At 36.1% G+C, this 27,285-nt stretch overlaps 1 protein-coding gene across 1 annotated transcript in view; it reads right to left on the reverse strand.

The window, feature by feature from the left end:
- LOC149820470 (TOM1-like protein 9) overlaps positions 1 to 26,170 on the reverse strand; it is a 72,085-nt gene extending 45,915 nt beyond the window's left edge. The window contains exons 1-2 of the mRNA XM_089982834.1: positions 25,601 to 26,170; positions 23,317 to 23,395 (exon numbers count right to left, since the gene is read on the reverse strand). Of these exons, the coding sequence (XP_089838960.1) occupies positions 23,317 to 23,395; positions 25,601 to 25,701 (180 nt within the window). The 5' untranslated portion in view covers positions 25,702 to 26,170. The remainder of the gene's footprint in view (positions 1 to 23,316; positions 23,396 to 25,600) is intronic.
- Positions 26,171 to 27,285: the final 1,115 nt, after the last annotated feature.

The following is a 27,285-nucleotide window of genomic DNA, read 5'->3' on the forward strand; positions in this document are numbered from 1 at the left end:
TTAGTGACAGCCAACTATCCAGGGTGAGCAACAAGTAAAGCTGTTTAAGAGGAACAGGAGCAGGCTGGTTGGGCCAGTCTAGACACCCAAAATTTTTCATGACAGCATCTAAATTGTTTGAGTTGCCAATAACAGCAGTTTGCTAAGTTCATGAAGCAAATTTATATCCAATTAGATCAATCCATTCTGTGTAAGCAAAGATGTAACGAGGGCACAATGAGCAATCAATCCCAAACCTTAAATTAATTTATGTTTCAGCAATAGAATAGCATTATTTTGGGCTTTGGAAGACAAATGGTGATCCTAAAAACAACTAGCTAAAATTTGATGTCCAGTCACAACTTCCAACTGCATGTACTCTGGTTAAATAGGAATATTTTTACATGCACGTATTTCAGTTCCATCACTCTCAGTGCCTTACATTAATTGCAGCATCAAGTTTGACTGGAGATAATACACATGATCTAAAGCAAATACAGTGAATGTAAATATTAGGAAACTAAAATCCATAACTACCATATTTCAACATAAACCATTTTTCTCAATAACTATGACACTATAAGCGTCCACAACATTTCAAAAGCCTGTACATTGATAGAAGTTGGGGCGACCCCTTTCACTGAAATTTGCAACCTAGGATTACCATACCACAATCCAATGGGTTTGGAATCCCCACAATCAGCAGATCAAGAAAGGAAAAAACATAAAACCCCAAGAGCTTAACATAACCCTGTAGATTTCTATTTGGAGTTGTAATATCTCGTAATTTTTCCATGACTTTTTAGCCCAAAAAATATAAATTTTAAATTATATACTTATATTTAATTGATAAAAATCGTGAAATATATATATATATATGAGATGACATCAGCTAGGTCTGGACGTGGTCTAGAGCCCACTGACAAGATCTAATTGTGTTAAGAATAATTGGAGAAAATTATTGTTTTTAACATTTAAATTCAAGCAAAATTTAAGTTAAATTCAGGCAAAATTCAGAAGCGAAATTTAGCTAAGACCATCTCGGAACGTAGATCTTGTAAGAGATCTGTTTTCTCGAAATCGGATAACGGCTGGCCCAAAAATACTTTTTTTTTAAATGATCGACCTCTATTTTTGAGTTTTTTCTGGTTTGAATTGGACTAGACCCGCTCCATTGGACCCAAAGTTAATATGAATCTGGACCCAGTCTAGGATCCATATTGACTAGGATCTTGTCGAGATTGGGATCCAATTGGATTGGATATGGATTTGCATCATGGATCCAATTTAGATCCATAACCCATCCATGGTAATTTTAAAACTAACATGAATTTAAAGTTTTGAAAACTTTAAATATAGACTAAGGATGAGGTAGAGTTCTACCTGAGGCAGAACTCTACCCCATATGGACTTCCAGAAAGGGGGCATCCCTCTCCTAGAATATTCTCTTGAAATATAATAATAATAAAATAAAAATATTTAAAAAATCTAGAAATGATAAGTAGAGTTCTACACTTGGTAGAACTCCACCCTTATTGAGAGGGTCTAGAAGGGGGCATCACCCAATCTCTAGAAGAATTAAAAAAAATAAAAAGAGGATGGAACCTCTCTCCCTCTAGAACTCGTGTTCTAGAGAGAAAGAGAGAGAGTGAGAGAAAGTTGAGAAAAAAAAAGAGAGAAAAAATTGTGGTAAGAGAAAAAAAAAGTGAGAAAAGAGGAGGAGAAGAAGTCATCTGATGATTTCTTTATCTTTTTTCTAGTTTTATGATCTTTGAATCAAGGTACGGGTTTCTTTCTTAATTCGCAAGGGAAAGGACTTCGTATAAATTGATTCGAGCATGGGTTTAGAGAGAAAAAAAGGAAATCTGATATATATGTATATATGCATATATTTTCAAGTTTGTCGATTTTATAAATCTGATATATATGAATATATTTTCAGGTTGTCGATTTTATAAATCTAATCATATATATGTAGATATTTCAGTTTTCTTGATTTTCATGCTCATGCATCCGAAATGAATATATACATTTTAGATTTGCCGATTTCATGCTCATGCATCTGAATATATATATATATATAAGTTTTGTCTATTACATGACCATGCATCTGAAATAAATATGTCTCTTATTTGTCGATTTCATTACTCGTGCATCTGAAATATATATGTATGTATATTTTTGATTTGTTGATTTCATGCTTATGCATATATGTCTTTTTGATTTGCCAATTTTATTGCTCATGCATCTGAAAATATATAATGCATTTCATTCATGCCAATTTTAAGTTTATGATGTATTTTTGTGTTGGTTGATTCATGTACATGAATCTGACCAACAGTTATATATTTTTTGTTTGGTCGATCCATGAACATGAATCTGATTATGAAAATGAATTTGACCAACAGTTATATATTTTTTGTTTGGTCGAACCATGTACATGCATCTGGTCATGTGCATGAATATGATCAGAATATGTATTTTCTAATTAGGTACATAAATCTGATCCTAAATCGATCAATTTGTAATTCGCATATCATACGCATGAATCTAAATACAATTAAATGTTTGCATGACTGTGATCATACACATGTTTAATTGATTATATGCTTAAATTTGATCATGAATAGTGTGGTCTGCAAGCTCTCTATGTACATGTGTATGTGCTTGGCTTAATGTGTATTTTTTTTTGTTATAAACGTGCATTGTGAACATATTATGAAACTGTATATAGGTTCACTGAAATTTTGCAATTGTTATAAATCACTTTTTGAAATATGTTAGTGGTTGTGTGAACCACTATGGACCTATGTAGGTCAGGAGCACGTGTTGCTCGTGTGTTATTGATTTGTCTATACATTGTAAAATGACTTATGAAAATTATTGGTTTTTCCACAATTTGATTTACGATGTTAAATTGAGGGTCAAGGCCCGAAATGGTTATTGCATGTTGATTTGCAAAATGGTTTTTGCATAAAGAACTTGAAATTGATTTGAAATGATAAAAGAGACCAAAACAGTATAATTAAACTCTTCCTTGATGGCGGTCATGGAGGACCGTGAGGATACTAAAACTCAGTGTGCAATTGTGTCCCAAGAACCTAATGTCTGGTTCACTTTTCGATCATAGTTTTAGGGAGCTTCCAACCACTTTGCCTAAGGGTGGTGGTGTTGACTTAGTTGTAGTTAATAATATACCAAGAAAGTGGCATCAGTGAATGTTGATTTTCCTGATGTCCCAATATTAGGTGTTGATTCCTAATGTTTTGGTCGATGGTATTGATTCTTGATATCGATTAATGAACAAGTCTTGAATCCAATAAATAAAATACAAATTGTGTGTTAAAATATGACTGAGAAACTAACTTGAACCTTGGGAATTGTGTCTGTTTTGAGTATTCACAGGTTTAAGGAAAAGTAAAAATTAAATTTATGTGCATTTAATAGGGGCATGCATGAAAAAACAACCTTGATAAATAACTTAATAAGTTATTCATTTATGTGCATTAAATCATGCATACTTTACTATTCAGCATTAATTCATGCATCTCTATATATTTGATTTTGCATGATATCTGGTTGGATGCTTAAATGGTAAGTTATTCTTTTCTATTTCCTCTGAAATTTATGCATGAGTTAATTTATGCTTTTTCCTTTACTATTGGATTTTTAGAAGATTCCGTACAAGAACTTCGGGTCTTACCCGTTTTCTAAAATTGTTTTAAAGGCATAAATGCTCAGTGACGTGTAGGACTGGATGACCGGAGGAGGAGAGATTTGTAACTTGATGTTTGGGTTCTGATCAAGGCTTGGAATTTTAAGAGAGTCGATTTCTATATTTAGACATTCGACTTATTAATTTAATTAATGAAGTTTAATTTATTGCTTCTAATCGATTTAATGCACGAAATGGTTTGTGGTTTGATTATATTAAATCTGTGATGTACCTATAATGAAATATGCGGAAGAAACCAAGAATGCTAAAGCATTCACTATGTCCCACACGGACAAATGCAACAAGCATAAGAGAGGATATCCACTAAGGGATATACGAAGGGCCTTATAAAAAAGCTACACACATGAAAAATAATATCACTATTATTGAAGAGGAGCTCTCAAGAGCAATACAACATAAAGGGGGGTTCCCCCTATTTATAAGAAAAGGAGACCAAAGGGGCTCCCAATAGAATCGTTGGAAGCCCCCAACGGTCACAATTGTGACCGTTGGGGGCCCCAACGACTCCATTGTGGGGCCCCTTTTGGTATTCCAAAAAGCGATTTAAAAAATAAAAAACAAAAATTAAAAAAACAGAAAAATGAAAGAAATAAAACAAGTACCCCTATTGGGTACTTGTGAAAAGACCATAATACCCCTATCGGGTATTATGGTGAATACATCTATAAATACATCTATATTTATATATATATATATAGATGTATTATTACATATGTCTTAACACCCCCCCCTCAAACTTTACGGGGAGATAACCGAAAGTTTGCCAAGAAGGAACAAGAAGCGAGGAGCAGACAGGGCTTTGGTAAAGAAATCTGCAAGTTGATATTCTGAAGTGACGTATGGCAGTGTAACTGTCCCACGAAGATATTCATCACGTACATAATGACAGTCCATTTCAATATGTTTAGTCCTCTCATGGAATGTGTGGTTGCTGGCAATATAGATGGCACTTTTGTTGTCGCAACAAAGCTTCGAAGCACCGGTAATTTCAACTCCCATATCTTGAAGAAGACTTTGAAGCCACACAAGCTCCATTGTAGTAGTTGTCATAGCCCTGTATTCTGCTTCAGTAGATGATAATGAGACTTTCTGTTGTTTCTTACATCTCCAAGCAATTAGCGAATCTCCTAAGAAAACACAAAAGCCAGTAGTTGAGATTCGATCATTTGGGTTTCTTCCCCAGTCAGCATCAGTATAAGCCAGTAAATCTAAGGAAGAGAGTGAGGATAGGAATAGCCCTTTAGTCAAAGTATTTTTGATGTATCGAATGATCCGAAGCACAGCACTCATATGCACAGATGTAGGAGCATGTTGAAATTGGCTTGCAGAGTGCACAGCATGAGCAATATCATGCCTGGTGATAGTCAGATAGATGAGGGAGCCGATGAGTTGTCTGTAAGGCGTAGGATCATCCAACAGAACTCCATCCTCCAGTCGTAGTTTAGCATTGATAACCTCGGGTGTCTCCACCTTTTTGTCATCTGAAATCCCAGATTTGGAACATACGTCTGCAGCAAGCTTCATCTGTGACAATATATACCCTCGAGGAGAGTATGCTACTTCTATACCAAGAAAGTACCTGAGAAAACCCAGATCAGACATATCAAAATTATGTTTTAACATATTTTTAACATTAAGAATACCACGTTCATCATTGCCAGTGATGATCATATCATCAACATAAAGCAGAAGGATGATGATACTATTACCTGCACATTTAACAAAAAGAGCAGTGTCAGTATAACATAAACGAAATCCCAATTTTAACATGATAACACTAAATCTATCATACCAAGCCTTAGAGCCTTGTTTAAGACCATATAAAGCTTTTAATAACCGAAGAGTTTGACCTTGGTTATCATTAATTCCCGGCGGAGGGTCCATATATACTTCTTCATTCAACTGACCATTAAGAAAGGCATTTTTAACATCTAATTGAAATATAGGTCATTTCTTAGATGATGCTACCGCTATTAGAGTTCTAACGCTTGTCATTCGAGCCACGGGGGCAAAAGTCTCCTCATAATCGATGTCATATTCTTGTGAATATCCCTTAGCAACTAATCTAGCTTTATAACGTTCTAGGGAACCATCACTTTTTTTTTTACTTTGTAGACCCATCGGCATCCTATAGCTTTTTTATTTGGAGGAAGGTGAACTATTTCCCAAGTTTTAGCCTTATTTAAAGCATCTAGTTCAACTTTCATTGCTTCAACCCAATGAGGAATATTTTTTTTTTATTATAGTGGGAAGGTTCATAGTAAGAATGCAAGGCAATTAGACAAGCTCTATATTTAGGTGAGAGAGTTTCATATGAGACAAACCTATTAGGTGGAATTGATTCTCTAGAAGAACGCCTAAGGGAGGTTTCTTCTAGGGGTTCATTAAGTCGCAAGAATTTTTCTAAAGCACTAATAGGTTGTGCTTCCTCACGCCGAGTGTATACTTGGAGATTGTCACCATTAGTTGGTGATATACCATTATCATGAGAATTTTCTATAAATTCCGGATGACTCAAAAGGTCATCATTTGAGTCTTCTAAAAGATCATTGATAAACAAATAATCAATTTCATTTGGTTTTTCCAAAATTTCAAATCCATTTTCATCTTCTAAAAAGGTCACATCTTTGGAGACAAATAATTTATTGTTCTTATAGTCAAAGCATCTATAGCCCTTTTGATTTTCACCATATCCTAAAAATACACATTCTATTGCTTTAGGTGACAATTTATCTCTTTTATGTAAAAGAACAAAGCATTTACACCCAAAAATACGAAGATGATTGTAGTCGGGTGTCATATTGAAAAGTTTTTCATAAGGAGAGATATTGTTCAATTTTGAAGATGGCATCCTATTGATTAAATAGGTGGAGGTTAACACGGCTTCGGCCCAAAAACTTTTAGGAATATTTTTAGAAATGAGTAAGGATCTAGTGGTTTCTAAAATATGTTTATGTTTTCTTTCCGCTAGACCGTTTTGTTGAGGAGTTCTTGGGCAAGATTTTTTATGACAAATGCCATGTTGTTTTAGATATGATTGAAAATCATTTGATAAGTACTCTCCACCCGAATCGGATCTAAGAATGGATATTTGACTTTGAAATTGAATTTGAACTTTTGCATGAAATTCTTTGAAGAAGTTAAAAACTTCTGATTTAAAGTTAAGAAAATAAATCCATACATATCTAGTATAATCATCAATAAAAGTAACATAATACGAATAACCACCTTTGGATAGAACCGGAGATGGTCCCCATACATCGGAATGCACCACTTCAAAAGGTCTTGTTGTCACAAAGGTTCTAATAGGAAAAGGAGTAGACTTCATTTTTCCAAAAATGCAATCTTTGCAATTGATATCTTTTCTTTACAAAACTTGTTTCCAAAAGAAAAAAGATACATTTTAGAGTAACTTGGATGTCCAAGCCTTTTATGCCAAGTTTCAATATTTTTGTCTTGGACATAAGTACAAAATGAGGTATTTGGAAGTATTAAGTTATCCATAAAATAAAGGTCTCCCTTCCTATGGCCTTGCCCAATCCGCTTCCCGGACCGGAGATCCTGCACAAAGCACCCTTGGGATGAGAAAGATATTTCACATCCATGGTCGGCTATTTGAGAAACGGAAAAGAGGTTAAGATTTAATTTAGGAACTATTCTAACTTTTGGAACAAGAAAATTTTGAACATTTTTAGAATCAAGAGTTCCAATACCATTTATTTTGAGAAAAGTTCCATCGGCCGTAGAGACACAAGATATTTTTGAATTGGTGTGCACATTGGTTAATGCATTTTCATGAGGAGTCATGTGAAAAGAGGCTCCGGAATCTAAAATCCAAGAGTACGTACCGGGAGGTGATGATGAGGCAATGGCGGCACCGGAGGTGGAAGAAGTAGACTTTAGAATTTGTTGGAGAGCCAAGGAGATTTGTCCAAGAGTATCTTTGAGATCCCCGTTCTTGCCTTCATCTTCTTTGGTGGATGATTCTTTAACGAAAGCCACCTTTGGCTTGAATGCCCCATTTAGCTTTGGGCAAACGGGTTTAATATGTCCCGGCTCATAACAATGATGACATATAATCATTTTTCTTTCACCACTCCCTTGCTTACCAAAATGAGGTGGTTTGTATGTTTTAACATGATTGTCGGGTTTAGATACGGCAAGAACTTCCTCTATGCTTTTACCCATGCTATGCCTAGTCTCTTCTTGGGTAATCTCGGCAATAGCCTCTTCTAAGGGAGGAAACGTAGATCTATGGAGAAGTGAGGATCTAACTTGTTCAAATTCCGGACGAAGCCCAAATAAAAATTGAAACAATCTATCTTGTTCCATTTGTTTTTGTCTTAGTACCACATCCTCCATAGCCACCCATTTAGGCTCTAAAAGAGCCAATTCATCCCACAAAGGATTTAGAGCACTATAATAATCTTGTATGCTCATGTCACCTTGTTTTGTGGTTCTTACTTTTTCTTGCAAAAAATAAACTCTTGCAAGATCCTTTTGGGTAAACATACCCTTCATAAAAAACCAAGCTTCATTTGCTCGGCGGAATTTTGCAATATTTGCACATACCTTGAGTTCGACATTATTCATAAACCATGCTAGGATTTTTGCATGGTTGCTCTCCCAATCTTCCATTTGGTGGTTATAATCTTCAATGGCCTTGAGACGAGCATCGCCTTCAAGTGCTTTCTCTTGATCTCCTTCCATCTTTGTGAGCTTAAGTTGGGGTTCCGGAACGGTTCCCATTACATAACCCCAAAGCTTCTTGCCTTTGAGATTATTCTCCATTGCGGATGCCCACATCATGTAATTTTTCCCATTGAGTTTGAATGATAGATCGATCTTGACTTCCATTGCTACAAAATGAAGATGTGAGAAAGAAAGTAGAGAGAGACACGATTTTACCTTAGAAGATCGTATGGCTCTAATACCATGTAATGAAATATGCGGAAGAAACCAAGAATGCTAAAGCATTCACTATGTCCCACACGGACAAATGCAACAAGCATAAGAGAGGATATCCACTAAGGGATATACGAAGGGCCTTATAAAAAAGCTACACACATGAAAAATAATATCACTATTATTGAAGAGGAGCTCTCAAGAGCAATACAACATAAAGGGGGGTTCCCCCTATTTATAAGAAAAGGAGACCAAAGGGGCTCCCAATAGAGTCGTTGGGGGCTCCAACGACTCCATTGTGGGGCCCCTTTTGGTATTCCAAAAAGCGATTTAAAAAATAAAAAACAAAAATTAAAAAAACAGAAAAATGAAAGAAATAAAACAAGTACCCCTATTGGGTACTTGTGAAAAGACCATAATACCCCTATCGGGTATTATGGTGAATACATCTATAAATACATCTATATTTATATATATAGATGTATTATTACATATGTCTTAACAGTACCCTGGGTCCTTGGGAGGTTTTTCATAAATGTTTAAAAAAACACTATTTTTCGAGGGTCAGTTGGGGTCGTTTCAGAGTTGATATCAGAGAGTAATCAAAACTAGTAAGAACCACCACCACAAAAGTCACAAACTCGTACTCCAGAAAGAGTCTCTACATCACTGGTAAGATCTATCTTGTGAAATTTTGTTTCCTTACTGTCTTGAAAATTGAGAATTTCTATATTTTGACTGTAGGGACAATTATATTTAAATCAACGTGTTGTGAATTAAATTTTGTGCTTGATATGATTGTGATTGTTGTATTGCAATCTTAAGGAGTAGGGTTGATCAGGTGTGTAAATTTTACTAATAAATTATGGTTAAATTTGTTTTATAGATGTATACTCGTACTAGCTATACTTCTAGTGCTCCAACGAACTAGCAGGAGCAAAGGGACTTCCAAACGAATGACCTCAACGGTCTGGCCAAGACTGTTACCATGTATGTCCTAGCGCAGATGGCACAACCCACAATGTGCGTCCATCCCGCATCAGTTGTTACTGCGAATAATGGTGTGGTCACATATGAGAAGTTTCTGAAGTTGGATCTGCAACCTTTTTTCGGGAAAGTCGACCCAGAGGTTATCGAGAGCTGGGTCGAGGATACCGAGAGAGTGTTTCATGTCCTACCAATACCTGAGGATCGACAGACAGCCTTTTGCACGTACTATCTGAAGGGCGATGCCAAAAAATGATGGGACACCCTTTGCCAGGTGAAATATGCAGGCGTCAAGACCATCCCATTGGAGACCTTTAGAGGGGAGTTCTTAGAGGCATACTTTCCCTCCTTTGCCAAGGACAGAATACAGTAGCAACAGTTCCTCGAGCTCACGCAGGAGCACATGAATTTGGTACACTACACCAAATTCAGGAGGTTAGAGAGGTACTGCCCCAACTTTTCATTGACGACAAGGCTAGGGCAACCAAATGTGTGCTGAAGGACAGACTTCGGGTCCAAGTGATGACCACTCGTCCTACTGCGTTCAGTGACGCCATCGAGTGTGCTTCCATTCTAAATAAAGAGTGGGAGCGATTAAGGATGGGCAGTCGAATAAGGGTGAAAACCGCAATGGCGGAGCGTAAAAGAACCCACCTGCGGGTGTCAAGACGTAGAGGGCCAAGAGCAAAAAGCAGAAGACCCATCAAAGGAACCAACAGAGTCGACCCCAGCAGAGACAGCAGCAGGGGAAGGCTCAGTCGACTTGTAAGCAGTGCAACAAGAACCATCCTCAGGGTTCTTGTTCGCTCTTCAAGGGGGTCAGCTACTAGTGTCAGCAGCTCGAATATATCATCTCGTACTGTCGAAACAAGCCAACAACTCCAGGCAGTCAACAGCAGCAGGCGCAAAGGAAGACAAACAGGTGAATCTATGCTGCCACGGTCACTGTGCAGAGCGATCAGGCTGACCTGATAAAAGGTATTATCATTGGCGTTGACCATCTTGTTTGTGTTATTTTTTATTCGGGGGCAACCCATTCCCTTATATCTTCTTTTACTGGAGTGCTTGACCTTGTATCATCTAGCCTAGAGAAGGTTTTAAATGTGATGTCTCGTATAGGTGTGCCCACTCAAAGTGGGAAGTACCTTCCTGCAGTTCGCGTAGTTATTAAGGGACACGAGTTGTCTACCAACCTAGTCATATTCAACATGACATTCTACGATGTCATTCTGGGTATGGACTAGTTGTCTCGGCATAATGCGACTCTCCAGTGTCGGGATAAGAAGGTTTGCTTGGAGTGCCCTGATTTGTCAGCACTGGTGTTTCAAGTGACTAGGCATGTGAATGAGGTGAAGATCGCCTCGGCAATGAAGATCTCGAAGTACTGCAAGCAAGTTTATGTGGGGTTCTTGGCCAGTATGTTCGCCACGAACAATCAGGACCCCTTTGAAGCAATTGGACGTGGTTTGCGAGTTTTCGAATGTCTTTCCAGAGGACTAACTGGGTTTGCCACCTCACAGGGAGATCGAGTTTTCAATCAAATTAGTGTTTGGCACGACACCAGTGTCTCGTGCGACATATCACATGGCACCTGTAGAGCTTATTGAGTTGAAGAAGCAGCTGCAGGAACTTCTTGACAAGGGTTTCATCAGGTCGAGCGTGTCACCCTAGGGTACACCAGTCTTGTTTGTCAAGAAGAATGATGGATCCATGCGACTTTGCATTGAATATTGCATGCTGAATCAGGTTACCATGAAGAACAAGTACCCTTTGCCCATGATCGACGATTTGTTTGACTAGTTACACATGACAAAGGTGTTCTCCAAGATCAGTTGTAGATCAAGGTAGAGGATATTCTGAAGACGGCGTTCAGGTCCAGATACGGGCATTACGAGTTTTGGTGATGTCTTTTGGACTCACAAATGCACCTACAACGTTTATGAACTTAATAAATCAAGTCTTCAGGTTGTGGTTGGATCAATTTGTCATCGTGTTTATTGATGACAACTTGATATATTTTGAGAGTGTGGAGAAGAACAGAGAGTACTTGAGGATTGTGTTGCAAACATTAAAGGATCATAAGTTATATGCTAAGCTCTCTAAGTGTGAGTTTTAGCTTGACAGGATGATGTTCCTCGGTCACGTTATATCATAGAAGGGAGTAGAGGTGGATCCAGCTAAGGTAGAGATAGTGTTGTCTTCGAAACAATTGAAGATAGTGTCTGAGATCAGGAGTTTTTTTTGGGATTGGCAGGGTACTACCGTTAATTCATACAGGACTTCTCGCATATAACTGACCTGATGACGAAGCTATTGTAGAAGGAGGTGAAGTTTGTTTGGAGTTAGCAGTTGTTGTATTCACGCTGAAAATTTAGTGTCACTACTTGTACAGGGAACAGTTTGAGGTTTTGTCGGACCACAAGAGCCTTAAGTATATTTTTATGCAGAAGAATCTGAACTTCAGGCAACGCAGGTGGTTAGAGTTACTCAAGGACTACGAGTTCACTATCGCTTACCACCATGGTAAGGCGAATGTAGTGACAGTTGCGCTATGTAAGAAGATATCGGCTACGACAACCAACTTGATTGATCAGAGTTGGGGTTTATTTGAGGAGTTTGTCAAGTGGCAGTCGTTTGCAGACGAAGCCGGACACATCCTTTGTGCAGGGATGAGGGCATGACCTGAGATTATTAATCGTATCGAGGGGCTTCAGTCAAACGATCCGGACTTCAAGAAGTTGTGTGAGAGTAACCAGAAGTCAGGTACGCAAGTTCTGTGATGAGAAAGATGGGACTATTATGTTTGGGGACAGATGGTGGGTTCCGAAGGCATTTCGGGAGGAGCCAATGAGAAAAGCCCTCAGGTCAAAGTATTTTGTTTATCTGGGTTCTACCAAGATGTTCAAGAACCTTCAAAGGACATATTTATGGAACGAGAAGACACGGAATGTCGCAGAGTTTGTGCCCCGATGTCTTACTTGCCAGCAAGTTAAGATCGAGCACCAAAGACCTAATAAACCATTGCAGCCTTTAGACATCCTTGAGTGAAAGTGGGACAACATATCAATAAACTTCATCGTGGGTTTGCCGAAGACCCGTTGTCAGCATGATGCCATCTAGGTGATAGTAGACCAGTTGACAAAGAGTGCCCATTTTCTGTCGATCAGGGTGAATCAGAGTTTGGAGACCCTTTCAAACTTGTATGTTGATGAGATTGTCTGACTTCATGGGGTACCACACTCTATCATGTCAAACCGAGATCCTCGCTTCACATCATATTTCTTACGCCAGTTGCAAAAGGCAATGGGTACCACGTTGAAGTTCAACATGGCTTTTCACCCACAGACTGACGAGCAAACAAAATGCACAATCCAAACTCTTAAGAACATACTTAGAGCATGCGTGCTGGATTGGGCAAGAGATTGGGACAGGCATTTGAAACATGTAGAGTTTTCATACAACAATAGTTATTATGCGAGTATTGGTATGGTCCCATGTAAAGCTCTGTATGGTAGACCATACCCCAGTGTGCTGGGACGAATTTAGAGTGAGAGCACTGGAGTCTCCAAAGGCGATCCAACACTACTTAGACAAGGTGCAGATGATTCGTCAGTGTTTGGTTGCAGCACAGAGCAAACAGAAGAGCTACGCCCAATAGCAATGTAGGGAGCTTTGCTTTGTTGTAGGCGATCACGTGTTTGTCTGGATATTGCCTACGAAGAGTGTATTCAGGTTTGGAAAGAAGGGGAAGCTTAGTGCTCAGTACGTTGAACCTTTTGAGATCCTCGAACTTGTTGGCGAGTCAGCTTACCGAGTGGAGCTTTCTCCTCAGTTTCTTCATATCCACAATGTCTTCCATGTCTCGATGTTGAGAAAGTATGTACTCGATCTCTCATATGTTATTCAGAATAAGGCAGTAGAAGTACATTCAGATATGACGACGGAAGAGAGACCGGTGGAGATTGTGAATCGCTAGGAGAGGACACTTCGGAATAGGACGATTCCGTTAGTGAAAGTGCTTTGGCAACTTCACGGATCGAACAAGTGCACCTAGGAGCCTGAGGCCGATATGCACGAATAATATCCATATTTATTCGGTACGCTATATTTTTGTGGACGAAATTTTTTTAAGTAGGGATTAATATCTCATGATTTTTTAGCCCAAAATATATAATTTTTAAATTATATACTTATAACTAATTGATAAAAAATATGAAAATATATATATGAGGTGACATCAACTGGGTCTAGATGTGGTCCAGAGCCCATTGAGAAATTTATTGTTTTAACTTTTAAATTTGAGCAAAATTCAAGCAAAATTCAGGTTAAATTCAGGCAAAATTCGGAAGCGAAATTTAGCTAAGACCATTATTAAATCCGTCTGGAAACGTAGGTCTCGTAGGGGATCTATTTTCCCAAAATTGGATAACGATTGGCTTAAAAAATGTGTTTTTCAAAAATGACTGGCCTCTATTTTTTAGTTTTTTTTGTTTAGATCAGACTGGACCCGCTCCATTGGACCCAAGTTAATATGAATCTAGACAAAGTCTAGGATTCATATTGACTAGGATCCGGTCCAGTTTGGGATTCAATTGGATTGGATAGCTATTATACGAGCTTTATACATCTCGAGAGATCCATCACTCTTGGTTTTGACTTTGAAGCGTTTGAAATTCCCAAGTGTTCGCTTTCCTAAGAGCTTTGAGTTCACTCTCCATGGCCTCTCTTCATTCAATACACCGTTTGGCATCTTCAAAACTTTTTGGTTCAAAATATGAGTGAATGGCACTTAGGCAAGCCCGATATTTAGGAGAAAAAGAATCAAAAGACATGAATCTAGAAGGAGTTTTTCTAGTTCGCTCGGTTCTTCTAGGGTTTGAATCATGTGTGGAGATAAACTTGCTAGGTTCAATATATTGCTCAATAGCACTTCTAAAGGTGCGTCTATCTCTATGAGTATAGGTGATAGGGTCTCTAGTTATATTTTCTTCTTGAGAGGTAGTAGGGTTAGAGTTATTGTTGATCTCGACCACTTCATTGTCACTGTTATATGTTGATTCATCATCACTAGAAATATCATCATCTTTAGATAAAAGATCAAAAAGAAAGGAATAGTCGGCATTTTCTAAATGTGATTCATTCTTTTCAAAACCACTATCATTTTCCAAAAATGTAACATTCCATGAGACATATAACTTATCATTTTTAGTATCATAACATCGAAACTCTTTTTGGGTTTCGAAGTAGTCAAGAAAAGCACAAAGAATGGCTTTAGGTGAGAGTTTATCATTCTTATTTGTAAGGATAAAGCACTTACAACCAAAAACTCTCAATCTATTATAATCGGGTTCTTTTTCATATAGAGTTTCGAAAGGAGAGATTTTATCTAAATTTTTGGATGGAAGACAATTAATAAGATAAACTGAAGCAAGAGCCGCTTCGGCCCAAAAAAAAATTGAAATACTTTGGGAAATAAGAAGGGTTCTAGTGGTTTCAATGATATGCATATGCTTCCTTTCGGCTAACCCATTTTGTTGTGGAGTCTTAAGACACGATCTTAGATGGACAATACCATAGTCTTCAAGATATTTCTTAAATTCATTGGAAAGATATTCGCCTCCGGAATCGGTCCTAAATATCTTTAAATTACTATTAAATTGATTCTTAATTATCATATGATATGATTTAAAGCATGAAAACACTTCATGTTTATGTTTAAGGAAAAATATCTAACAATATCGAGAAAAATCATCCACAAAAATCACATAATAGGCAAAGCCTCCCTTGGATATGACGGGTGTCGGTCCTCAAACATCTGAATGAACAATTTCAAAAGGTTTTGTGGTAAACATAGATCTTTGTTCAAAAGGCATACTTCTCATTTTTCCAAGAATACAATAATTACAAGAGAAAGTACTTTTACAAAGATTTTTAATCAAATGCAAATAGGATAACTTAGTGATGTTGGGATGACCAAGTCTTTTGTGCCAAACATTTATGTCTTTATGTTGGGACACATTACAAAAACGGGTTTTAGGGATTTGAAGAGAATCCACATAGTACAAGTCTCCCTTCCTAGAGCCTTCCCCAATCAACTTCCCGAACCGGTGATCCTGTATTAAACACTTATTAGATGAAAATTGAATGTCACATCCAAGGTCTGAGAGATGAAAAGTAAGTTCAAATTCAATTTAGGTATAAATCTAATTTTGAGAATAAAGAAATTTTGAGTTTCAAAGTTTTCAATTCCCTTAATTTTAAGAGAAGTGCCATCCGCGGTTGAAACAAAAGATGGTGACAAACTTTTAGAATATTCGGAAAGAGAAGAGATGTTTGAAGACATATAAAAAGATGCACCCGAATCTAAAAGCCAAAAAGTTTTACCTGGAGGGGAATGAGTGGATACGACGGCACCGAAAATAGTTCCCTTAAGAAGAGGTAGAAGAGCTTTCATAATTTGATTTAGAGAGAGAGCTCCACTTGTAGATTCATCTTTTTGTGGTTGCCATTGCAAGTAGTTTCTTCCATTTAGGACAAGTCGGTTTGATATGACCGGGTTCCTTACAAAAGTGGCACACAATTTTGCTATAGTCCCTTCTTCCGCCTTAACCACCATTGGATCCTTGATTTTGGTTTTTAAAGTGAGAAAGTTTATATGTCCTCAAGTTGTTGTCGGGCCTAGAAACGGCATTAACTTCATCACATTTATCTTGATTTATGGGCATTGCACGAACACTTGGATTTTGCTTGCTAATGCTCATACGAGTTTCCTCTTCACTTAACTTGGTAATAACATCTTCAATGGAAGGAGATGTGAAAGAAGATAGAAGAGAGGACCGAATTTGTTCAAATTCGGGTCATTTAGGAAGTTAAAGAAGTGATCTTCCTCTAATTTCTTGTATCTAAGTTCAATAGCTTCGTCACTCCACTTGGGCTCAAGCATGGCAAGCTCATCCCAAATAGAGGATAATTCAGCAAAGTACTCATGAATAGACATCTCATTTTGTTGTAGGGACAATGCCCTCTTTTGAAGATAGTACTTGTGAGATAAGTCTCGTGAAGTATACATCTTCTCAAGATAATGCCAAGCTTCGGAGGCTTTCTTGAATTTGATGATGTTGGCATTGATCTTGGTTTCAACGGATGAGAAGATCCAAGATAGGATCTTGAAGTTTCTCATTTCTCATTCCTCATGTTTCTTTGAATATTCTTCAAGAGCCTTTTGTCTTTCTTCTCCATCAAGAATTTTTATTTCTCCTCTTTCAACCATCGTAATTTTTTGTTTGGGTTCCGTTATGGAACCTTGAACATATCCCCAAAGCTCATTTCCTTTAATATGAGCTTTCATATTTCTGGCCCATACGTGATAATTGGAACCATTGAGCTTAAAGCCAAGAGTCACCCATTAGAGAGATAAGATGAAGGAGAAAAATGCGTACCACAAAGAGATTTTAACTATTACTTGTAGTAATCTTCTAAAATATTTGATGAAGAGAAGTCTTCATGCCAATCTCGAAAAAAAATTGAAAACACGATTTTCGAGGCACTCGATATTGTGAAGAATTACAAGATTTTCCTTTCCAAGCAACATTGCTCTAACACCATGTGAAAATTACTATAAAAAGAGATTTTTTGTATAAACACAATACTAGAAACACAAAGTGTGCACAAAGGCACAAAAGGAGAACTCTCACAAGTGCACAAAGGCACGGATACAAATGCACAAACGTAAAAAATATCAACTTCAATATCTAGGGTCCCAAAAGGGGTTTTACAAAAAGTGTAAAAAAAACTAAAGGGGGTCACCCCTATTTATAAGAGCATGGAGACTTGGGAGGACTCCAACATGTGCATTGGGAGTCCCCACATGTCACATCAACTAAAAATAAAAAAGACAAAAATAAAAAATACAACAAAAGAAATTATAAAAAATGTACAATCATACTCTTAAGTAAGAATATGCATAAAATATGTGAATTTACATAAATACCCTTATCGGGTTTGAGATATATATATATATATATATATATATAGAGAGAGAGAGAGAGAGACATATACATATACATATATAGATATATATGTATATATCTCTCTCTCTCTCTCTCTCTCTCTCTCTCTCTCTCTCTCTCTCTCTCTCTCTATATATATATATATATATATATATATATAAGAAAGACTACATTTTAACAATCCCTACCCAGATCAGTCATGTATATGAGTGCAAAACTAACTCAGATCAGTCCCATGTTGTGCCGGGACTGATCATTGATGTGTAATTTAAAAAATAACTATGGATCGGTGCACATGAGAACCCTTTGTCGGGTATGTGTGTAAACCAGCCTGATACAGAGCAATGATCTGTTTTAGGATAAGTGTTGGTCGGGTTACAAGGGACTTCGATCAGTCCCTGATAGCGCTGGGACTGATTGGTCTGAACAGGAACCAAAAAAAATATTATTTTATGAATAGCTGGCCCAGTCTTTTGTTTTTTAAATTGGTTATGAAGGGGTTCAAGGAACTAATCCACTCATGGATTAGTTCCGAACCACCCATATGAACAGGGCTGACCAGTCGTTAAGTTGGCTGGGTCTGACCTGTTTCATTGAATTTGTTCTTGTTTAAAAATATATATATAATAGTAAGGAACAACGTTATTGTAAAAAATATATATGTATATATCTGGTGTGAGGAGGAACCCTGTGTCTGATCCGTTATGGATCAGACCTACTCTGAGATGTTGGAATGGGTCAGACCGGTCCCAGTGGGACTGGGTCTGAATGATTTCAACAAACCCAGTTTGGGCACAACAGCTCTAATAAAAAAAAATGTGCTAGGGTTCATGAGGAACTGACAATGTTTAACAACTCCATGTTGAACTTCTGAGTTGTGTGGGATGATTTCTCATTATGGTGGTTGTTTCATATGCCTATTAGCATATATATATATATATATATATATATATATATATATATATATATATATATATATATATATATATGGCAGTTGTAAATTAAAGAAAACCAAATGAGGTTACACATCTTAGCCGTCTGTCACCAGGTGAATTGTGATATTCAAAAAGAAAATTTTAACTGGTATTTTCTTCCAGCTTGTATATGAAAATTTTATGTGATGAACATGTAGTCAATCTTGTGGCTGATCTCCATCTAGACATGTTCATTTTGGTTGTCACCATGACACATTATCGTTGAAAGTAAATATTCCTTTTGGTTGCCATCCTTCATCATGTTAAGTGTTAAATAAACGCTCACTTTTTTCAACGAATCAATGATTTCTTTTCATTAACTCTTTAAGTGTTAACAGAATTTGAAGTTCAATTCAATTGTCATTTCGGTTAATCTAACCCTTTAGATTACTTATTCATGATTTACATTGGAATTTGGGTCAGATCAGTTCCAATAAACCTGCTGGAGTATGACAGAAAATTTAAAAAAAAAACATGAAAATTGTATCATGTTTGAATTCAGATTATGCCATCCATATACCTGATAAGAATATTGTGCATTGTGCCGATTTAGTCTTCTGTGGTCAGTATGAATTTGCAATTTAGTTGGCACTGTTCATGTTATTAGTTTAATTTGTATCTCTTTTAGTTTTTTTAAAACATTGGCTAGGGAAAATAATTCTCCATCAGCGATTCTTCAAGCACTCTGGAGTTGTATCTCATGTTGCGCATGTTGTAATTATGTCTTTATTAATTTTATTTGTGTGCCAATCATATGATGCATTTGTGTTTTGCTTTAGTGGTATTGTCACCCCCACTCAGAAAATATTTAATTGTCTACACAAACAAGCATCATATAATTCCGTTATTCATTTGTTTTGTTCACTGATTCTTTTTAAACTAGGTCTGTCCATTATCAGACGTCAGTTGCATATATATATATATATATATTGTGGTGAGATGTGTTGTTTATTTTGATGAATCAACATGTTTTGCCTATGATATATGTCTTAATTTGTTATGTGTACAGTATTGTTAAGGTGCTACCTAACCCCAGATAGTCCACCGAAAAAAATAAATTAATCATGTTATAGATGACTCAATAATTTATTCCTTCTTATAGTTGTTGTTTACTGATAGCATCACATTACATTTAGGTCTAAGGTTTGACCAACATTGCTATAATTATTATACAGGTTTACATTAAATCCAATAAAGTTTCTTGCATGCTTGGCTTGGCACGGTTTATACTCAATTAACATAGTGTTGCGTGGATTCACATTCACAAACCACATTTCATCCATCCTAACCAATTCAGATGCACATAGATTCAGTTTAATCTGTTTTAGTCCTACCAATTGCAACTCACTAAGAATTAGATTATGATAAGACTTATTTGGATTTGTTTTGGTTCGGGTGTGAGCCTTTCCTCGACAATGTACTATGGAATTAAGATAAGAAATTTTCTTAGTTGTTCTATATAGACCTATCACAAAGTGGGTTTTGTATTTGTTCCTTGGATTTTTTGAAATTTGGTGCATATACCCCAACGGGTATGTGATTGTGTGAGTTCAATTCAGATTTGAACCATGATTCCAATCTGTGCTCATTTGGGATCATACATGTTTCCTAACCTGTCACACCCTGATTCCTTGTAATGTTGTTTAAATGCATGATCAAAATTTCTATCAAACATGTTATCATCAGGTGAACTGCTATCACATGCCACTGAATGAATGCTTGTAGCGAATTTCAAATGTTTGTGCAACAAAGTGTGTGCAGCATGTAGTAAGGTATGGATGCATGATGCGATTAGTATTTGATGCCCATGAACGAATGAATGTGAATGTGTACAATAAGCATATATGCCATGAAAATGACAATGACATTGAATCATGCATCAAGGTGCCCAAATTAGAGGCACGAATCTTAGAGATAGATTCCTTTTGTGTGAGCGTAAAATATCTACCATTTCATATTGGTAAGTGCATGCATTATTGATTTGATCATGCATAAAATTATTATTAGCTTCTGAAAATTTGCCGTCTCATGCCATTGTGATATCATGTATATCTGAAATGGATGTTTGTCTGAATTGATGAATAATATATCATGTATTTATCTTTGATTGCTTGATATGCTTTTTTTAAGTTTGAGTTTGAGTTGCTCTACCAGACTTTAACAAGTCTTACCCCGTTTTATGGGGGATAGGTAATGCAGGTAAAGTATGATGACTAATTGAAGTGAAGGACTGGTCGAGCTGCATCCTCGAAGGTCCACTCTTACCTTACAATTTTGGTAGACATGATTTTTTGTTTTAATTACTTGACCATGTAGAGACTGAATTATTGTTTTTATACTCTGATTTGAAATAGAATTAAAACTCTTTATATTTCAATCTTATATTGTACATGGTTTGACATATGTATATCCCATATATTTTGATTTGATTGTTATCTTTAGCATAACCCCACCCAAAATCTTAACTGTTTTTTAAAATTGTTTCCGCATTATAATAATTGATTGACTTATCAAAAAAATATTGGTCTCGAAATTGTTCAATATTTGAATAATAATTAAGGTTAAAATTTTAAAGGTGTTCCAGGTTGATCCATGTACATGAATGGCCAACAACTGCTTATTCTTCTGATTTGGCCGATCTATGTATAAGAATCCGATCATATAGATGAATCTGGCCAGCAGCTATTGTTATGTTATGACTGGCCGATTCATGTATATGAATCTGATCATGTATATAAATCTGACAAACTGTGGCAAATTTCTGACTGGTCGATCCATGTACATGAATCTAACCAACACATTATATTTTCTAAATTTCTTATTCGGGTACATAAAGTTAGATCATGTACAAGAATCTGATCGACACTTGTAATTTTCTGCATAGCCGATTAATGTACATGAATTTGATATATGATCTTTCTTAGTTGATTCATATACATGGAGTTGAACATGTACGTGAATTTGTTCAGCACACACATGAATCTGATCAGAAATTATGTGCCCATTCTTGTTAGTTGATTCATTGTACATGAAGTTTATCGTAGTTAGCTAGTCATGTACATGAATATGATCAGAATATGTATTTTCTAAGTACATAAATCTGATAATAAACCGATCAATTTGCAATTTGCATATCATACGCATGAATCTAAATATAATTAGATGTTTGCATGACTATGATCATATGCATGTTTAATTGATCGTATACATAAATTTGATCATGAATAGTGTGGTCGCCAAGCTCTCTATGTATATGTGTATGTGCTTGGCTTAATGTGCATTCTTTTTTTACTATGAATGTACATTGTAAACATATTGTGAAACTGCATATGTATGTTCACTGAAATTTTGCAATTGTCATAAATCACTTTTTGAGATATATTAGTAGTTAAGTGTGAACCACTGTGGACCTATGTAGGCCAGGAGCACGTGTTGCTCGTGTGTTATTGATTTGTTTATACATTACAAAATGACTTGTGAAAATTATTGGTATTTCAAAAATTTAATTTACACTATTAATTTTGAGGGTCAAAGCCCGAAATGGTTATTGCATGTTGATTTGCAAAACGGTTCTTACATAAAGAATTTGAAATTGATTTGAAATAGTAAAAGAGACCAAAACATTATAATTAAGTTCTTTAATGTCACTTCCGCAGTATATGAATCTTGGATGGCAGTTATGAGAGACCGTGAGGGCGTAGTAGATGTTGATTTTCTTGATGTCCCGACATTAGGTGTTGATTTCTAATGTTATGATTGATGGTATTGATTTCTGATATCGGTCGAGGAACAAGTCTTAAAACCAATAAATAAAATAAAAATTGTGTATTAAGCTATGACTGAGAACCTAACTTGAACATCGGGAATTGTATCTGTTTTTAGTATCTGCAGGTTGAAGGAAAAGTAAAAATTAAATTTGTGCACATTTAATAGGGACATGCATGAAAAAACAACTCTGATAATTAACTTAATAAGTTATTCATACATATGCATTGAATCATGCATATTTTATTGTTCAGCATTAGTTTATGCATCTTTGTATATTTGATTTTGCATGATATCCGGTTGGATGCTTGAATAGTAAGTTAATTGTGGTAAGTTATTCCTTTTGATTTTCTCTAAAATTTATGCATGAGTTAATTTATGTTTTTTCCTTTACTGTTGGATTTTTAGAAGATTTCGTACGAGGACTTCGGTTATTACCCGTTTTCTAAAAATGATTTAAAGGCACAGATGTTCAGTGACATGTAGAACTGGCTGGCTAGAGGACGGGAGACTTGTGACTTGATGTTTGGGTTCTAACCAGGGCTCAGGATTTTAAGAGAGTCAATTTCTATATTTTGACATTCGACTTATTGATTTAATTAATGAAGTTTAATTTATTACTTCTAATTGATTCAATGCATGGAATGGTTTGCCGTTTGGTTATATTAAATCTATGATATACCCCAGCTCCTTGGGAGTTTTTTCGCAAATGTTTAAAAAAAATACTGTTTTTCGAGGGTAAGTTGGGGTTGTTACAGGAGTAGAATACATAAAACTGAGTTCTACCATAACAACATAATCAAAGTGAAATTATCAACAAGTTGAATTATTTGGTACATATCACAATTAAGATATGGGAATAGGATATATTAGATACTGCATGAGTTCAGATACCAAGTAAAACATAGTATGAGAAGACAGTTTACTGATTAGATGCAAAGTGAAACAGGATCATGCTTACTGTGAGAGAAAGAAGCTGGATTTTCCGGTTCTTATTTCCAAGGCGCCTCTTAACTCCTTTTACAACATCCTTAGTCTGCCTGTTCTTACAAACAAAAATACAACAGGATAGATTCAACAACTAACAGCTTAATAAACAACTTCAGCAGGCAGATTATATCATTTTGGCAGAGAAACCAGCTTTAGAAACATCAGACAACCAGCAACAAAAGAATCATATTTAATTTTCATAAAGAAAATTCATACAAAACTTCAAAGTGGCATCCAAAAGCACCAATAGAGTATATAACAAAAATAGGACAATATACAACAAAACTTGGACAAGTTAGGAAGGGAAGATGATGGTAGAAAGAAATAATAGATTTCCCAATAAAAAAGCATGTATGAGATCATGTAATGACAAGATACATAATCATGTATTAAGCACCATTTCTGAGGCTCCCCATATTTCAAAGTTAAAAAAAATAAGTCCGGCAAAAAATTCATCTCCTCTTTCTTTTAAAGAATCCAGAATAAGACAAATATTGGGAGGCATGGATATGATAAACAAATGAAGACACAAGCGCTGGAAAGGTGCCGCATAGATCAAACAAAAGGGTAAACTCAAACTTGGCTTTCACACACACCAATCAGCAAAATAAATAATCATCAGTGAAGAAAATATAAAAGATATAAGGTGCCACAAACCAGGTACTAAGTGGAGAAAAACCCAGAAAAACACTAATCCACATTATAGCTCTTTGTAGTCAAACAGTTACTTTTTGTTTGTCATTCAACTTGAAACTTCCAGTTAGCTTAGATTATTATTGTCTTTCACATATCATCATGTATTAACATTGTGACCTACTCGGTTTTGGGTATCGTGTTTAAAAAAAAAACTCTTTTTCCTAAGCTGATGCCCTCTTTTATACCACTATAATTGCAATAGTTTGCAACAAGACACTGGGTGAATCTTCACCTACACAATTCATGACACAGTCTACAACACTGGAAGCAACTTATTTAAAATATGATTTGAAAGAGGCAAGACTCGATTTCAAACAAGAAGGATTCATGACCTAGGCTTGTTGACATGCAACAAAACTATATTGGGATCCATTTTGTGAAAGTTCAACCAAAAAGATGTATCATGCTTTAGACCTATGGCTCCCACATGCATATGAGATGAAGGCAATAGTAGTGGAGTTGAAGGAGCCTGATATGATATAGATTGTTCATGTTACTCTCCTACTTTATGGGTGGCACACTTTGTTTTGGTAAACCCCGATCAACATGGGAAAGACATCCTTGTAAGATGGAAGCAAAGTCGAGTCATTTCCATTCTAACCCATATAGCTATACCCTTCTTGATTTTCTAACCTTCTAAGCGGTAGAAAGAAACTTCCAGCAAATATGTTGACAAAGATTTGGGAATTAGAATACTTTTTTGAGGTACAAAATCAGCCCGAAATATTCCTCTTGCTTTGCAAGGTGAGTTCAGTAATATACCATTCCTTGCCGTTGGAATCAGAAGAATTCATCGCAAAAATATACAATGGGATAAATAACACACATTAGTTATGGGAAGATATTAGTTTGTCCATATCCCCATAATTTGAAATAAACAGGGAGAAGAGATCAACTTTCTTTATTCCATGTCCACATATTTCCTGATGACCAACGGAACTCTTTAATGCAAAGAGCTATTTCCATAAAACTCTGAATGCTTAAATATGTTCACGATTATCCAACCGGTTAAGTCCTCTTAACACTATAAAAGCATTAGCACATGGTATGATGCTCGATCATAAAACTAATTTTCTAATTCAACAATCAATTCCAGGAACTAATGGTATCATATCCACGTCCTTCCTTGGCAATCAGCATAAGCAATCAACTCAAGACATTGTGCATTAGACGATATGATGAATTGCACGAATCGATGCTCTAAGCAAACCCAACAATTAGAAAAGCTAAAAAAGAAAAATTCGGTTTATGAATCTAATACGGAAGCACACTCGACCATGCATCAATATGAAATTTCCAACAAAGAGAAAGAAGGGCTGCATCTCCAACCCCACCCCTGGGATAATTCGGCACAAACAAACACACAGATTAACATAAACCGTCTGATAGATCATCAAAATGATGACATTTCAACCTATTCAAGACAGCAAAAAAAAACGGAACTTCATACGAAATCCAACCTAATTGCCATAAAACTCGACGGAAAAAACGAGCACAAACAAAGATGGAGAAACAGGAACAGGATTCCACCGATAAAAGAGATGACGGGAAAGAGGTACCCGGGATCGTGATTGAGGATATCGCAGATCTCGATATTCATTGCCCAATCGGGGCCGATCAGCATGTCGCTCGTCGCCCTCTCCACCAACGGATGCACCATCTCGTCCGGACCCGATCGCAACAACCGAATTGAAGGAACGGCGCCGGAAGCACGCTAATTCCAAGTGGTGGCACGTCACCGTGAAACTTTCCGGCGAACAAGATGAAGAATCGGTGGACCAACAATCTAGAGCAAGAATAAAGAGGAGAAGGGTGGGCGAAAAAAATTATGCCCTCAGAGAGAGAGATCCCTGAATTATGGGCATATAAAACATTTAAAACAAATAAAAAATAGTTGAAAATATGTATAGTATGAAAATATAAAATCGTACAAATTAAGCTGTAATATCACTCGTGATTGTGTGCAAAATAAAACTTTTAAAAGCGTTGGAAATTCTTAAAGATTGTATCAGCATCTGAAAATAGCGTGACAATAAATAATTGGATACGATTGTGACAATGAGAAGCGGTCGCTCACGAACAATCCATTAACAAGTGCCTAGACAACTATACTCTCTCTCTCTCTCTCTCTCTCTCTCTCTCTCTCTCTCTCTCACAGTTGGATATCCTAAAATGGGCTCGAGACAAGCTGATGTTAGGTTGGAACCTTCAAGAATTTCCCAGATTAGAGAGTAACATGGTTTTCTTAAGTAGGCTTAAGTAGAATTACAAATTGTGGGATGTCTAAACTCTTGAAAATGAAAACTCCATGAAATTAACTAATTTTTATGGTTGATCATAGTTCTTGAAATGAGAAAACACTATAGAAATTAGTGTTTCTCTATTTCAAACATGAACATAGCTAAAATAGTGTAGGTCAAGAAAGAAACATAAGAGGAAAATAAATCATCATATGCATATTCCTTTCACATATCTACATGTGTTATGAAAACACATATTTATATAGTTGAGGAGAGAGAGATGATAGAAGAAGAGAGATGAGAAATTGAATAAATATCAAAATGCATAAATAATAAATTCACTTACCTTTGATTTGTGGACTTAGGCTTGAGCTTCTCCTTCTTTTGGACCTTTCAAAGCACTAGTAGGGTAAAGAAGAGTTTCTAAGAGGTACCCTTCACTAATCTCAAGTGAAGAAAGAGAAAAACTCTAAAAAATGTGAAATGAAGAGAAGAACAAGAGAGAGAAGGAAGAGATAAACTCTTGGATGCCTCTCCCTTTCCAATTGATGGGGTATTTATAAGGGGAAGGTAATGATTACTTTCAAAATATATAACTTAAATCAATAAAAATGAATAAAGGGTTGAGATTTAATCATTTCAATTCTCAATCCCAAGTATAACCCTTGACCTCTATATCACATGTTGAATTTTTCTAATATGGAAACCTATTCAAGCTAGAGATTTTAGCCCTTTTACTTTATTTATTCTACCTATGATATATTTAGAGATTCATATGGAATTTAGTACATCTCACTTAGATTCAAAAAACCCAATATCTAATCATTCTAAAAAATTGCCCCCGCTAGTTGTACTTCTATTTAATTAGATTCAAACTTATCATTACTATTTAGTTTTTTTTTTTCTCTTTACTTTAACTAATTATTATTTTATTATTCCATTTGGTTAAATTCAAACTATCATTACTACTTAGTTGTCTTTTCTCTTTACTTCAACTTATTATT

This window comes from Nuphar pumila, chromosome 12 (assembly GCF_984573655.1).
Source record: "Nuphar pumila chromosome 12, dmNupPumi1.hap1.1, whole genome shotgun sequence".
NCBI classification, from domain to species: domain Eukaryota; kingdom Viridiplantae; phylum Streptophyta; class Magnoliopsida; order Nymphaeales; family Nymphaeaceae; genus Nuphar; species Nuphar pumila.